At 43.4% G+C, this 14,578-nt stretch overlaps 1 protein-coding gene across 1 annotated transcript in view; it reads left to right on the forward strand.

Moving 5' to 3' along the window:
- LOC139367326 (uncharacterized) overlaps positions 1-8,038 on the forward strand; it is a 96,749-nt gene extending 88,711 nt beyond the window's left edge. The window contains exons 25-32 of the mRNA XM_071105539.1: positions 50-216; positions 578-717; positions 905-1,030; positions 1,201-1,300; positions 1,586-1,747; positions 1,955-2,146; positions 3,764-3,813; positions 4,266-8,038. Coding sequence (XP_070961640.1) covers positions 50-216; positions 578-717; positions 905-1,030; positions 1,201-1,300; positions 1,586-1,747; positions 1,955-2,146; positions 3,764-3,813; positions 4,266-5,456 — 2,128 coding nt within the window. The 3' untranslated portion in view covers positions 5,457-8,038. The remainder of the gene's footprint in view (positions 1-49; positions 217-577; positions 718-904; positions 1,031-1,200; positions 1,301-1,585; positions 1,748-1,954; positions 2,147-3,763; positions 3,814-4,265) is intronic.
- The last annotated feature ends 6,540 nt before the right edge of the window (positions 8,039-14,578 follow it).

The raw sequence follows: 14,578 nt of genomic DNA on the forward strand, positions 1-14,578 counted from the left end.
ACTACTCTCTCTTGAAAGTACTTGAAACGTGTTCACCTTTCTCCCCCAGTCAGCGGTACTGTGTGTGTAATCCGACGCTGGTACGCCAGTTCCAGAATCCAGACACCATCTTCATCCTGGCCTTCGCCATCATCCTCCTCAACACGGATATGTACAGCCCCAACGTCAAGGCAGAGAGGAAGATGAAGATAGAGGACTTCATCAAGAACCTCAGAGGTGCAGTTGGAACAAGCAGATCCATAAACATGCACACAAACAAAACACTCCGAGTAACATTGAACTTAAGGTCCTCATGTGAGAAACAAGATTCTCAGGCTGGCCCCCAGACTATAACATGGCAGTACACTGTGATCAGTGATGGCTATTTCCACTGCGTTTGTCTCGTCCTTTGGGTTGTATGAGTTGTAAACATAAAAATGAGCCTGCTACCTCCCAGACACACATAACGCAAGACACTTTCCATCAAATAGTTTTTTTTCAATCAAATGAGCAAAATATTTAAACACAGCAGGAAGTAGACGGATGTAGGCACGTTTAACGCATTAACAGCCTCTCTCTTTCCCTGTGTGTCTACCAGGAGTGGACAACGGCCAGGACATTCCCAGGGATCTATTGGTTGGGATCTACCAGCGCATCCAGAAGTGGGAGCTAAGGACCAACGACGACCACGTGTCCCAAGTGCAGGCGGTAGAGAGAGTCATAGTAGGCAAAAAGCCTGTGAGTTGTCTGGGCTTGAAATGTAACTGTAGCCCCGTGTCATTTCCCTGTTTAGCCTGTCAACATCTGTGGTACTATGTGTTGTTGCTATGTGTGACTGCATTGACAAGCTGTAACAGAAGCTGTTACTGCTCAGCCTTAGGGAGATGTAATACTGAACTATTTTCTTTCTTTGTGTTTTGTGTAGGTGATGTCTCTGCCACACCGCAGGCTGGTATGCTGCTGTCAGCTCTATGAGGTGCCTGACCCCAACCGACCCCAGAGGACAGGAGTTCACCAACGGGAGGTCTTCCTGTTCAACGACCTGCTGGTGGTGAGGCTTCCTAACGCATCCTCCTAACAATGGGAACTCCTATGAGAGCCTCCTGCTAATGCGTATGGAGAGTTGGAGACCATCAGGCTATCCTAAACAATGTAGAAATATGTATAATGTTCTCTTTTCTCCTCCGTTTACAACCACATGTTCTCCATGTGCCTTCTCAGGTGACTAAGATTTTCCAGAAGAAGAAGACTTCTGTGACGTACAGTTTCAGACAGTCCTTCCCTCTGGTGGAGATGCAAGTCCACATGTTCCAGAACTCATGTGAGAGCCTGTTTCCTCCTCTGCCTCTTCCTCATATTCAACACTAAACCCCTCCAGACATCTGCACATTTACTTATCAGTAGTTTTCTTCTCTGTACGCTCTGTACTCTTTCTCTCCCTCTATTGAGTTGATGAATATGCTCCTCTCGTATCTTTGAATGAGTTCACTCTCGTTTCACTCTGTGTGTGTCTCTGTCTGTCAACATAGGTCATGAAGTTAACAGCCAGATGGTAAATGTTATGTTTTTACATGATTCCCTTTCTCTGTCTGTCTCTGTCACCCAGACTACCCCCACGGTATCCGTCTGACCTCAGCAGTGTTGGGTGGAGAGAGGAAGGTCCTTATCGTGTTTATGGCTCCCAGCCAGCAGGACCGCACCCGCTTTGTCAGTGACCTTAAAGAGAGTATCGCTGAGGTGCAGGAGATGGAGAAGTACAGAGTGGAGTGTGAGTACACCTCCCCCTGTTGGTCATTATGGGGAACTATGGCTGTGTGTGGCTCGAAGGTGTAGTAGAGTAACTATTGCTTTCCTGCATCTTACCCTATCCACCTGTAAGTGAAAAACAGGAAGAAAGGTAGTGATGTGTATGAACTATTTCTATTGTCAATCTTCTTCTCTCGGTCTTCCTCTCAATCTCTCTTTCTCTCCGTAGCCGAGTTGGAGAAGCAGAAAGGCGTGATGCGGACTGGCCTGCTGACCGGCTTGGTCGGAGGTGGAGTGGGTGTGAAGGGTGAGGTGGCGAACGGCACCCTGGGAAGGCCCAGTCTAGATGACAACTACTCTGCGGGAGAGGGACTCAAACGCTCTGCGCTCAGCTCATCTCTCCGAGACCTATCAGATGGAGGTAAAACATACACACACAAACAGACGCACAAGAAAACACACACACATACACTACCGTTCAACATTTTGGGGGTCACTTAGAAACGTCCTTGTTTTTGAAAGAAAAGCACAAAAAAAATTCCATTAAAATAACATAAAATGTATCAGAAATACAGTGTAGACATTGTTAATGTTGTTTTTTATGGAATATCTACATATGCCCATCATCAGCAACCATCCCCTCCTGTGTTCCAATGGCACGTTGTGTTAGCTAATCCAAGTTCATCATTTTAAAAGGCTAATTGATCATTAGAAAACCCTTTTGCAATTATGTTAGCACAGCTGAAAACTGTTGTTTTGATTATTAAGGAAGCAATAAAATTGGAGCATCAGCATTTGCTGGTTCGATTACAGGCTCAAAATGGCCAGAAACAAAGAACTTTCTTCCAAAACTCGTCAGTCTATTCTTGTTCTGAGAAATGAAGGCTATTCCATGCGAGAAATTGCCAAGAAACTGAAGATCTCGTACAACGCTGTGTACTACTCCCTTCACAGAACAGCACAAACTGGCTCTAACCAGAATAGAAAGAGGAGTGGGAGGCCCCAGTGTACAACTGAGCAAGAGGAGAAGTACATTAGTGTCTAGTTTGAGAAACAGACGCCTCACAAGTCCTCAACTGGCAGCTTCATTAAATAGTACCCGCAAAACACCAGTCTCAACATCAACAGTGAAGAGGCAACTCCAGAGTTCCTCTGTCCAGTGTCTGTGTTCTTTTGCCCATCTTAATCTTTTATTTTTATTGGCCAGTCTGAGATATGGCTTTTTCTTTGCAACTCTGTAAAGAAAAAGAAAGGAAGGTCTTTTGAGCCTGTAATCGAACCCACAAGTGCTGATACTCCAGATACTCAACTAGTCTAAAGAAGGCCAGTTGTGTTGCTTCTTTAATCAGAACAACAGTTTCAGCTGTGCTAACATAATTGCAAAAGGGTTTTCTAATGATCAATTAGCCTTTAAAAATGACAAACATGGATTAGCTAACACAACATGACATTGGAACACAGGAGTGATGGATGCTGATAATGGGCCTCTGTACACCTATGTAAAATCTGCCGTTTCCAGCTACAATAGTCATTTGCAACATTAACAATGTCTACACTGTATTTCTGATCAATTTTATGTTATTTTTAATAGACAAAAAAATTACATTTTCTTTCAAAAACAAGGGCATTTCTAAGTGACACCAAACTTTTGAACTGTAGTATATATATAGAAAGTACATACAAACCACTTCCTGGAAATGGTGTCTTATGCTAATAAAATACTCTCAGTAATCCTGCCGTTTAATAGAGATATTCTATATGCTCTTTTTACTGACTGACTGTGATCTTTATAAGGATTCATAGAAATTCTTCAGACACTAATGTCTGGACACTGAGAGTAGAGGGTACCTTGCCCATGGGGCTGCTTGAGATTCTTCCTTTGCTTCTTCTGGTCTCATCTTGTTCTATTATCTCTGGCACATGAAAGAACACTAGCTTCTGAAAGTCAAATCTGTCACCTCTCTGCAACCCCACTCTGCAACATTCTGTTACTCTATTTCCTCTCTTTCGTAACCTGCCTCTTCCTGGCTGGGTGCAGGGAAACGTGGTCGCAGAAACAGTGTTGGCTCCCTCGACAGTACCATGGAAGTAAGTCTGAATGGACAAACTGAATGGTGTACCTGCCCCTTTAATAAGTATACCTCAAACATAGCCATCCCAGTATATCCCTTTAATAGTGCCATAAACGCCTAGTCTCTCCCCTCGTCCTCATCCATGACCCCTTCCTCAGCATGCTCTGTGTGTTTTATGTGTGTGACTGACATGTGCATGCGTGTGTTCTGGAATGAGCTTTTCATACCTCTGTGCTCTCACAACAGCCTGTGCATGTTCTTGTTCTCAACACTTGTTCTTCTCCATTCTCTCATTGTCAAAAAAAAACATTTAATTGGTTTGTTGTTGGTTTGCAGGTGTTGTGGTGTTTGTCATTGCAGTGTTTCGGTGATTTGTCCAAGGCATTCTGATAGGATGTCATATGCATGAATTACTTCCTTTCCAGAACTCCTTCTCAACTCTCCTTCCTCTTCCTCTGTCTTCCTCAGGGTTCCATCATTAGCAGCCCCCAGCCGCACCAGCGTTACCCGGTTCCGGGCGTGGTCCCAGGCTGCTACCCTACAGAAGACTACCGGCCGCATCGCCCCATCCTGAGCCCCGGAACGGGAGTGGGGGGTGGGCCGGGGCAACAACACACCGCTGCTGGGACGGGAGTTGGGGGGGTTCCCAGCAGTGTAGAGAGAGCGGGGGTGGGGAGCGGCCCTGGGGGGGGCAATACGGGCTCCTTCCTGGGCTCTCTATTCGGCAGCAAACGCGTCAAGCCGCCAAGTCCCCTTATACCACCGGGGCCACCCTACCCCGCCCCTGTCCCCCCACCCACTACGGGAGGGCCCCCTCCTCACTCCCCATCATCTCTGTGCCAGTCGGAGGGGGGCCCTTCCAAGATCCAGGCCCTGCATGCTCAGTACTGCCACACGGCCGCTGTGCAGCCCCCTCCTCCCTACTACCATCACCATCGCTACCACGTCCAAGCTGGCCCTCCTCCCTTGCCAGGCGGGGGCGTGCCCCCTCATATCCTTCAGAGAGGGCCGTTCCCCTGTCGCCCTCCTATTGGCCCCCCTCACACCCAGCTCCAGCAGCTGGCCCATCTCTCCCAGCTTTCCCAGCATGGCATGCAGGGTCGCTACAGCAACATGGTGGTGGGCTGTCCTCCCCCCCTTTCTCCTCACTCCCAACATTCTCAGAACCCCCAGTTCACCATGTACCACACACAGCCCACACACTCTATCAGGGCGGGCGCCATGCCAGGCAAACCTCCTCTGACTTTGTCTCACTCCCACCCGCACCCCCACGCACACTCCCACACCCACCCCGGGCACCCCCTCAGTGCCGCGCCGCACCCCGCCCCCCACCCACATCAATCTCGCTTCATCTTTGGCACGCTGCCCCACCAACATCAGCATCAGCAGCCGTCTGCTTCCGTCAACACCCATCACGCTGTGCCCGCCGCCCAGTATCAGCCCCTGTACCCTCCTCTCTCTTCTATCCCCCCTCCCCCACCCCACTCCCCTTTACCCCCCCCTTCTACCCCCCTTATCCCTCTTATGCCTCTTTGCCCTCACCCCCCCCAGCACCCCGGTCAGCCTCAGCAGGGGCCCCAGGTGACGGGACCTGGGGCGACAGGCACAGGGGGCAGCTCCAAATCCAAACCTATCAACCGGATCAGCACGGTGGTGTGAGCAGCAGAACGTGGGGCCACAGAAGGCAGAGGTCAGAGGGCAGGATGGAGGAAGGGGGCGGAGCTAGGGACAGGGATAGAGCCAGGGCTTGTAGAGGTGAGCAGGACAGCAGCAGCAGTAACAACAGCGCCAGTGACAAGAAGAAACGCAACTTATTTCGTCTCTGCTACTTTCACCTCCGCTTCCCACACATGTAGACCGAGAGAGCAAAGGAAAGAGAGTTGGAGATAAATTACATGCATATACCTGAACACATACAAGACACACAGGAAGAATAAACACACATAAAGCAATGCCCACATAAATGTAGGCACACAAATAAGTTTGGATATAGGCAAATAAGTTTCTCAGGTGAACTCTATCAGCTCTCAGCACACAAACTCATAAGGGAGAGTCACAGGTAGGAGCAATGATGTTGAAGTTGGCGGCAGGCAGGAAAAACCATTAAAACACACACACACACACAAAATCAACAATTTCTCTAGCCATAGAACTGATGCTGGTTGTAAATGTACAGTAGAGGGGCCTGTACCCAGTGTTTCACTGTCTGAAGTATTATTTGAAACTCTGGACTTTGCCAAGACATGAGCTTGAGAGTGTTTTAAACATAAAGTACCAACATGTAATCGTGCAACGTTATGAATGGGGCAAATCTGACGATGAAAACACGCAAGATTATGTTCTGGTGTTGTTGAGAGAAGGACATTGCTGACCAGCAGAAAGACCATCTCCACCCACCTGGATATGAAAAAGACTTCACCACTAAATACATTCCAGCAGGGTTGTGCGTTGTAAACAGCCATTGAGGATAGTTGCAAAAAGAATCCCCTCGATTTTGCAATAATTTATTCAGCTTCATAATAGGTTTGTCAATTCCCACGGCAGGTCTTCATCACTGAAAGGTATCCTTTTTTTAAAGTAGACCTCAGAGACATTTGCTTTTGTCTTCAGCTTTTATGACTCACGGTTCAATGGCAGTCTTAGGCTCTATGGTCTTTTACATGTAAAGAGAAGTCAGCTGGTTTCATAGGATTTACATGCATTCCCTATAGGGTGTGTGGATTAATGATGCTACCAATAATATTTTTTGTTGTATAAATGTTACATATGTAATTGCTGAGTATGATGAATATTGTCTACTAACATAACTGTTTTGATCCAGTGATTAATTAGATATTACAGATGTTTGATTGATTTAAAAAAAAAAAATACTATACAGAGGATATATACACTTATTCATTCCCTCATACTTGTATGTAATGAGGGTGTTATAAAGTGTGATTTATTTTTGTTCTCTATGATGGTTCCATTGATAACTTCTATTTTCAGTTATTATTATTGAATGTTAACAATATTAGTTCATATTTAGGACAATTTTTGTTCTTAGAGAGTTGTGTACCCTGTATCTCCCTCAATGTTGTCTGTTTATTTTTAGGAGACTGGTGATTGTGTGAACTAGTAGTTGCACAATGTCCCCAAAAAAATGGTTAATTGGAGTCAAAATGCATATGAATGAATATGCTTTCCCGCCTCAGACCCCTCTGAAAGATCCCCTTAAGGGCTTTGACCTTTTACCTGTTCATGGACAATGATCCTCATTTCATTGGTGACCCTGTCGTTTATGTCCTCCCTGTTATCCTCCCTGTTATCATGGGACTCACTCAGAAGCATCTGGTCTTGTTGAGAGAGTTTCTCACATGGCGTGTGTTTGGATGGTCTATGTCTTTGAACAAGCACGCTTTGTAATATAGTTTTGTGGTTTTGCACACTTGGTGTCTTAAAGTCAAAAATGGCATTATTTTAAACACCCTCCTCACATACCCCCTTGGCAGTCCTCAGAGAACTCTAATAGCCTACACCCCAGCACCCTTACTGAATGGGCTTGTCATTAGATCAAACAGGTTTGTTAATCTTCTCATCTCTGTTGACCACCTTTCTTACTTCCTCTCTCTGTCCTTCTATTGCACTGTGTTTGAACAATGGTAGATTGAACAAGGGATTAGTGTTTCAGGATAAAGGGAATCATTTAGATTTAGGATGGTGAATTGTAGTTATACATGCTAGACAATACTTGGGGACAAAGAAGAGACAGATTAATGTTAAAAGCCAGAACAAGAATATGGGTAGTCAGAGAAAAATGTAAGGTTTTAGGGGAGGTTGAGGTTGAAGTTTTTTTTGTTGGCTTTTTCCTGCATAATTCCCTCTGTATTGTCCCTTTGTGACCCCTCTTGCATGAATATATCTGCACTTATTGAATGGATTGTACTGTATAAATCTGAATGTACATATTAAATTGAGGTGTGTGCGTGCGTGCGTGCGTGTTTGTGCGTGCGTGTGTGAGAGAGAAAGATGAGTAGGGGACTTTGGTTTGAATATTGAATAATTTTTTATTTTAGACTGAGGGTGAGAGAATAAATTGCAGTAATTAAGTGTTTGTATGTCAGAGAACAAATTGATATTATTTTAAACATGATCTTAAGAATTTAATTTGTGTATGTAGTAAGTATTAACTGGAAGAGTAGAGAATTGAGATGTGAATATTTATTGCTTCTGATATATTAAAAAGTGTCCTTGCAGTGAAACAATCTTCCGTCTTTTATTGATGTCTTCATGACAGAATAAATGTCTGCAAATGTGATAGACAGCAACACATTTTCTTTATTTCTAACTTACTGTGTAGCACTTTCCCAGCACTTTAGAACAAAATGTAGAGGGTATGACATATTGGTTTACTTCCTGCTATTCAAACCTGAAATCAGAACAGAATTATCTTCTACCAATCAAGAGGTACAGCTGTTTTAGGAACCACATCAACTAACATAACATAATAACACCAGGACTTTGGGGGGTTGCTATCAGAGTCGACTCTCTCAAAATTAGCTACAGCTGCAATGTCAGTGTGTGCACACTGATGAATTAGGTGATTGATTAGCAATGCATATGGAGCAAGGTTATTATAGTTTTGTGATTTTCTATTACTTTTTATTTCTGTTCATTTTTTGATTTGATTTGAAGGTCAGTTCAGTTTCAGTTAGTTTTCAGACTTGATTTGATCGTTTTTATTCAGCTTAATAGTTTGAGTTCAGTTTGATAAAAACATATTTTGTTTTTACATTATTTAGTTTCAATTTTAGTGTTAGAGACAGAAAGTAGCCTTATGCATGGAAGGCTAGGAGCCATTTATGTGTTGTAGGCCTAAAGCAGGGGTATACTCAAGTACTATTTGAGACGGTCCGGGCACACAAATTTCCTAGGTGGCAAAGGTCCGGAACAATATTGTCATTTATCAGCGTAATAACAAACCCCCTCTGCAACCCATGTGACCCCATACTGTTAGAACTGTTCATACATTTTCAGGTTTAAAGCTAATGTGTGTTCATATGATACCAGGAGTTGAATCAGTTTGTGGAAATGTGAAATGAATGTAGGAGAATAACAGATTTGATCTGGTAAAAGATAATACAAAGAAAAAATTATGTGTTTTTGTGTATTTTTTTGTACCATCTTTGAAACACAAGAGAAATGCCATAATGTATTATTCCAGCCCAGGAGCAATTGAGATTTTAGCCACTAGATGGCAGCAGTGTATGTGCAAAGTTTAAGACTGATCCAATGAACCATTGCATTTCTGATCAAAATGATGTATCAAGACTGCCCAAATGTGCTTAATAATTGGTTTATTAATAACTTTTCAAGTTCATTACTGTGCACTCTCCTCAAGCAATAGCATGGTATTATTTCACTTTAATAACTACTGTAAATTAGACAGTGCAGTTAGATTAACAAGAATTTAAGATTTCTGCCTATATCAGATATTTCTATGTCCTGGGAAATGTTATTGCTTACAACCTCATGCTACGTTAGCTCAACTGTCCTGCGGGGGACCCACCAATCCTGTAGCGGATAAAGGTCCTGGATGGCAGGAACCTTGGGCCCGAACCTGGGACCGTTAGGCTCTACAGAGGGTGCACAACTGAGCAAGAGGACAAGTACATTACTGTGTCTAGTTTGAGAAACAGATGCCTCACAAGTCCTAAACTGGCAGCTTCCTTACACAGTACCCGCAAAACACCAGTCTTAACGTCAACAGTGAAGAGGCGACTCCAGGATGCTGGCCTTCTAGACAGAGTTGCAAAGAAAAAGCCATATCAAAGACTGGCCAATAAAAAATTAAGATGGGCAAAAGAACACAGTAGACAGAGGAACAGAGGAACTCTGCCTAGAAGGCCAGCATCCCGGAGTCACCTCTTCACTGTTGACGTTGAGACTGGTGTTTTGCGGGTACTATTTAATGATTCTGCCAGTTGAGGACTTGTGAGGAGTGTTTCTCAAACTAGACACTCGAATGAGCCAGTTTGCGCTGTTCTGTGAAGGGAGTAGTACACAGCGTTGTACGAGATTTTACGTTTCTTGTCAATTTCTCACATGGAATAGCCTTAATTTCTCATAACAAGAATAGACGGATAAGTGTCAGAAGAAAGTTCTTTATTTCTGGCCATTTTGAGCCTGTAATCGAACCAGCAAATGCTGATGCTCCAGATACTCAACTAGTCTAAAGAAGGCCAGTTTTATTACTTCTTTAATCAGCACAACAGTTTTCAGCTGTGCTAACATAATTGCAAAAGGGTTTTCTAATGATCAATTAGCCTTTTAAAATTATAAACTTGGATTAGCTAACACAACATGCCGTTGGAACACAGGAGTGATGGTTGCTGATAATGGGCCTATGTACTCCTATGTAGATATTCCATTAAAAATCTGCCGTAAAAACACAGAACGTGTGAAATATGGGTTTACTTCTCTGCTATTTAAATCTGAAATCAGAATGTTAAACATCTTCTACCAATTCAACAATACAGCTGTTTTGGTAACTGCATCAACTACTTTCTCTCAACTTTTACAAACAAATACAATTTTGTCCACTTTCCCAACAACTTACATAAAAACTATAAACTTATGAAATCTTGGTCTGCTTCTCTGTTTTTCCAATCTGATCAATCAAATGAAATCACTGGGAGAGCCCATTTAACTTTTATTTAAGACTGATTGTGCCACACAGCTCACCCCAACCCATAAAAATAGCCCGCTATAACAACCCTCACACTCACTAATCAAACTACAATAGTGACCCCACTTCCTATAGCTAACCTGGCCATGGCCTACCTGTCTTAAACATGAACTATTACTACTTTAATGTACCTCTACTAGAAGTTCCGGGGCTACTTAGGCTCCTCCATGCACCTTTTCTTATGAAAATAACGCCATTTATTTGCAGTATAACTATTGGAATTAGGCCAGGCATGCAAAAGACAAATTGTTTGTTTATCAATAGATTGTTATGTTTCTATGTCCTGCCTTGGTATAGGTTCTGAGATTAAATAGGTGTCACACCCTTACCTGTTTCACCTGTCTTGTGCTTGTCTCCACCCCCCTCCAGGTGTAACCAATTAGCCCCTGTGTATTTATACCCCTTTTTCGTGGTATCCAATTGGTAGATACAGTCTTGTCCCATTGCTTGCAACTCCCGTGCAGACTTGGGAGAGGTGAAGGTTGAGAGCCGTGCGTCCTCCGAAACACAACACAACACAACCCAGTCAAGCCAAGCCAAGCCAAGCCGCACTGCTTCTTGACACACTGCTCGCTTAACCCAAAAGCCAGCCGCACCAATGTGTCGGAGGAAACACTGTACACCTGGCAACCATGTCAGCGTGCCCGGCCTGCCACAGGAGTCGCTAGTGCGCGATGGGCAAGAACATCCCTGCCAGCCAAACTCTCCCCTAACCCAGACGACACTGGGCCAATTGTCCAGGAGGTAACAAATCATACAAAATGAATGACGTTGTACACAATTTTGGCTTGTGAGTTCTACTTTCAGAACTACTGGATAAAAAGTATATAAAACCTCTGGAATGCATCTTTGAAACACTTTTTACTTCTTCAACTACCACACAAATGATTTGAAATAGCTATATTAAGTCACACAATTTTTCTCCATGAAAAATGACCATCCAGTTGATGTTGATATTGTACTGCACTGTGCTTGCAAGTAAGAGTTTCGCTGCACTTTTTATACCGGTCCTGCTATCTGGGATCCTTGTGACTTCCCTACCCCGTTGAAGTTTGATGTAAAATGGTCGGTGGCGATTTTAGCATGCACATCTTGGTGGGGAAAACTCACTACAGAACACTAAACAATACATTAATTGCACTATAACGGTGAAAACCAGTGCCCAGAAACTGTTAGGGCCTACATTAAGCTGTCCCAACAGCAGAGCGTTCTTTTCAGCACCGCACCGCTACACCTTGTTATCAGCGGAGCCTTGTCTGGCAACGAAACTGTTCATTTAGCCTCATTTACTGCCTTTTAAAAAAACATTGCTGATATGGCTGTCTTGCTTAAACAAATGTGGTTTCTACTGACAGCTGAGATATACAAACTATGGCATAAGGGAACGGTGAGTAGATAAGATGCAATCCGTAATTTCGATCAAGACATTGATGAGTGAGCTAGGACGGATGTAGTCAATATAACTATTTGTTCAGCACTTTTGAAGTGTACAGCGACAGAATTCAGAACACAGGCCATTCTTACAGTATTCTCCGTGTACACCAAGTTATAACTGTATGATAAATAAAGGGGGCATATAAAGAGACAATGAAAGCTCTTACAATATTCAATGATGACATTTCTCTAAAACAGGTTATAGGCTACATGTGCACCACCAAGTCAGAACAGTAGGCTGTTCAGGGGGAAAGGGACCAAATTATTAGGGTGAAGCACATGGGCTACTAACAGCTTACTACACACCATACACTTAGTATTACTTTCTTAGCTACAGTATACATATCTCCCTGGCATATTACATAATTTATGCAGCAGCATATAAGACATGTTTTTCATGAAACGTTGTCATTAAATTCTGGCATTATTTGGATTTATGGGGCTTTCAAGACAACTGGGAACTCTGGAAAAAAAACAAGGTGAATTCATGACGTCAGTGATCTTCTGGCCTTCTTTAGAGGCCCGAGTTCCCGACTTGGAATTCCCAGTTGGATGACCACTCAAGAGTTCCCAGGTGTCTTGAACTCCTTCAAGTCTTAGATTTCCCAGTTCCGAGTTTCCAGTTTTTTTGAATGTGGCAGAAATCATGCAGGATTGAGAGCATGGCCAATGTATTCAAGTTTTTCTGGCCCATGGTGTTGCGTGTGAATGTTTATCCTTTGAAGCTTGGAAAAGAGACTTAAACCCAGACTTGGAACACGCACCCTCTCCACCAAATAGCAGGCAAGGGAAGCAAAAAGTGATTGCTTTGCGATGCTTGCAGTTAGACACTGATTCCTTCCAAACCACTCAATGTTGAATTTAAGATTTCCAACTTGTGTAATGTTTATGTCCAATGGCCCGATGAGCGCTGATACGTTTTATCTATAATTTCTCTTCATATGACAAGGTTTGAAAAGGATTTGCCAGTAGATTGATTCATGATGATGACTGCTTGTCTCGCTTGCTAGCTACGATTTTGAAAGTATGACGTTGACATGATCATTCGAGCTTCAATGCGATACCATTCTCCTTCCGTGGCCACCAACTGCTCTTAAACGCAGGGAAAACTAAATGCATGCTATTCAACCGATCACTGCCCGCACCTGCTCGCCCATCCTGCATCACTACTCTGGACGGCTCTGACTTAGAATACGTGGACAACTACAAATACCTAGGTGTCTGGTTAGACTGTAAACTCTCCTTCCAGACTCACATTATGCATCTCCAATCCAAAATGTAATCTAGAATCGGCTTCCTATATCGCAACAAAGCATGCTTCACTCATGCTGCCAAACATACCCTCGTAAAACTGACCATCCTACCGATCCTAGACTTCGGTGATGTCATCTATAAAATAGCCTCCAACACTCTACTCAAAAAACTCGATACAGTCTATCACAGAGCCATCCGTTTTGTCACCAAAGCCCCATACATTACCCACCATTGCGACCTGTACGCTCTCGTTGGTTGGCCCTCGCTTCATACGCGTCGCCAAACCCACTGGCTACAGGTTATCTACAAGTCGCTGCTAGGTAAAGCCCGGCTTTATCTCAGCTCACTGGTCACCATAGCAGCACCCACTCGTAGCACGCACTCCAGCAGGTATATCTTACTGGTCACCCCCAAAGCCAATTCCTCCTTTGGTCGTCTTTCCTTTCAGTTCTCTGCTGCCAATGACTGGAACGAACTGCAAAAATCTCTGAAGCTGGAGACTCATATCTCCCTCACTAGCTTTAAGCACCAGCTGTCAGAGCAGCTCACAGATCACTGCACCTGTACATAGCCCATCTATCTACCTCATCCCCATACCATATTTATTTATTTATCTTGCTCCTTTGCACAGCAGTATCTCTACTTGCACATTCATCTTCTGCACATCTACCATTCCAGTGTTTAATTGCTATATTGTAATTACTTCGTCACCATGGCCTATTTATTGCCTTAACTCCCTTATCTTACCTCATTTGCACTCACTGTATATAGACTTTTTGTTTTCTTTTGTTCTACTGTATTATTTACTATGTTTTGTTTATTCCATGTGTAACTCTGTGTTGTTGTATGTGTCGGATTGCTATGCTTTATCTTGGCCAGTTGCTAATGAGAACTTGTTCTCAACTAGCCTACCTGGTTAAATAAAGGTGAAATATAAAAAATCCAATCAAAGCTACGGTAGATATAACGCGATTTGATGTTATTTTATCTGTGGCTATGACCTTGAGCCTTCTTTGATGGGCACTTCTAATGTAAATCTTTGGCAGCACCCAAGTGTGCCTGAACTTTCTTGATCTCCCTGTAGATTTTGCGGCGACAAGTGTCCAGATGAGTGACAGAACACGGAGCCAATGATGGCGCAACTAGAGAAGATTACCAACCCATACCCTTTGTATTTTCCCTGGCTGCCCCTCCACCACAGAAAGCACTGAGCTAGGCTGAAATACATGCATTTTGGAGCTGCCTTACTCAAGAAAGCAAAAAAAAAGACCATGTTTTCAGCAGCTTTATTAATTAAATCCCCAAAAAATTACATTGTTTGCAAACTTATATGTTATTTTGTATTTGTATTATTATTTTTTGCTAT

The sequence above is a fragment of the Oncorhynchus clarkii genome, chromosome 16 (assembly GCF_045791955.1).
Source record: "Oncorhynchus clarkii lewisi isolate Uvic-CL-2024 chromosome 16, UVic_Ocla_1.0, whole genome shotgun sequence".
In the NCBI taxonomy this organism is placed as follows: domain Eukaryota; kingdom Metazoa; phylum Chordata; class Actinopteri; order Salmoniformes; family Salmonidae; genus Oncorhynchus; species Oncorhynchus clarkii.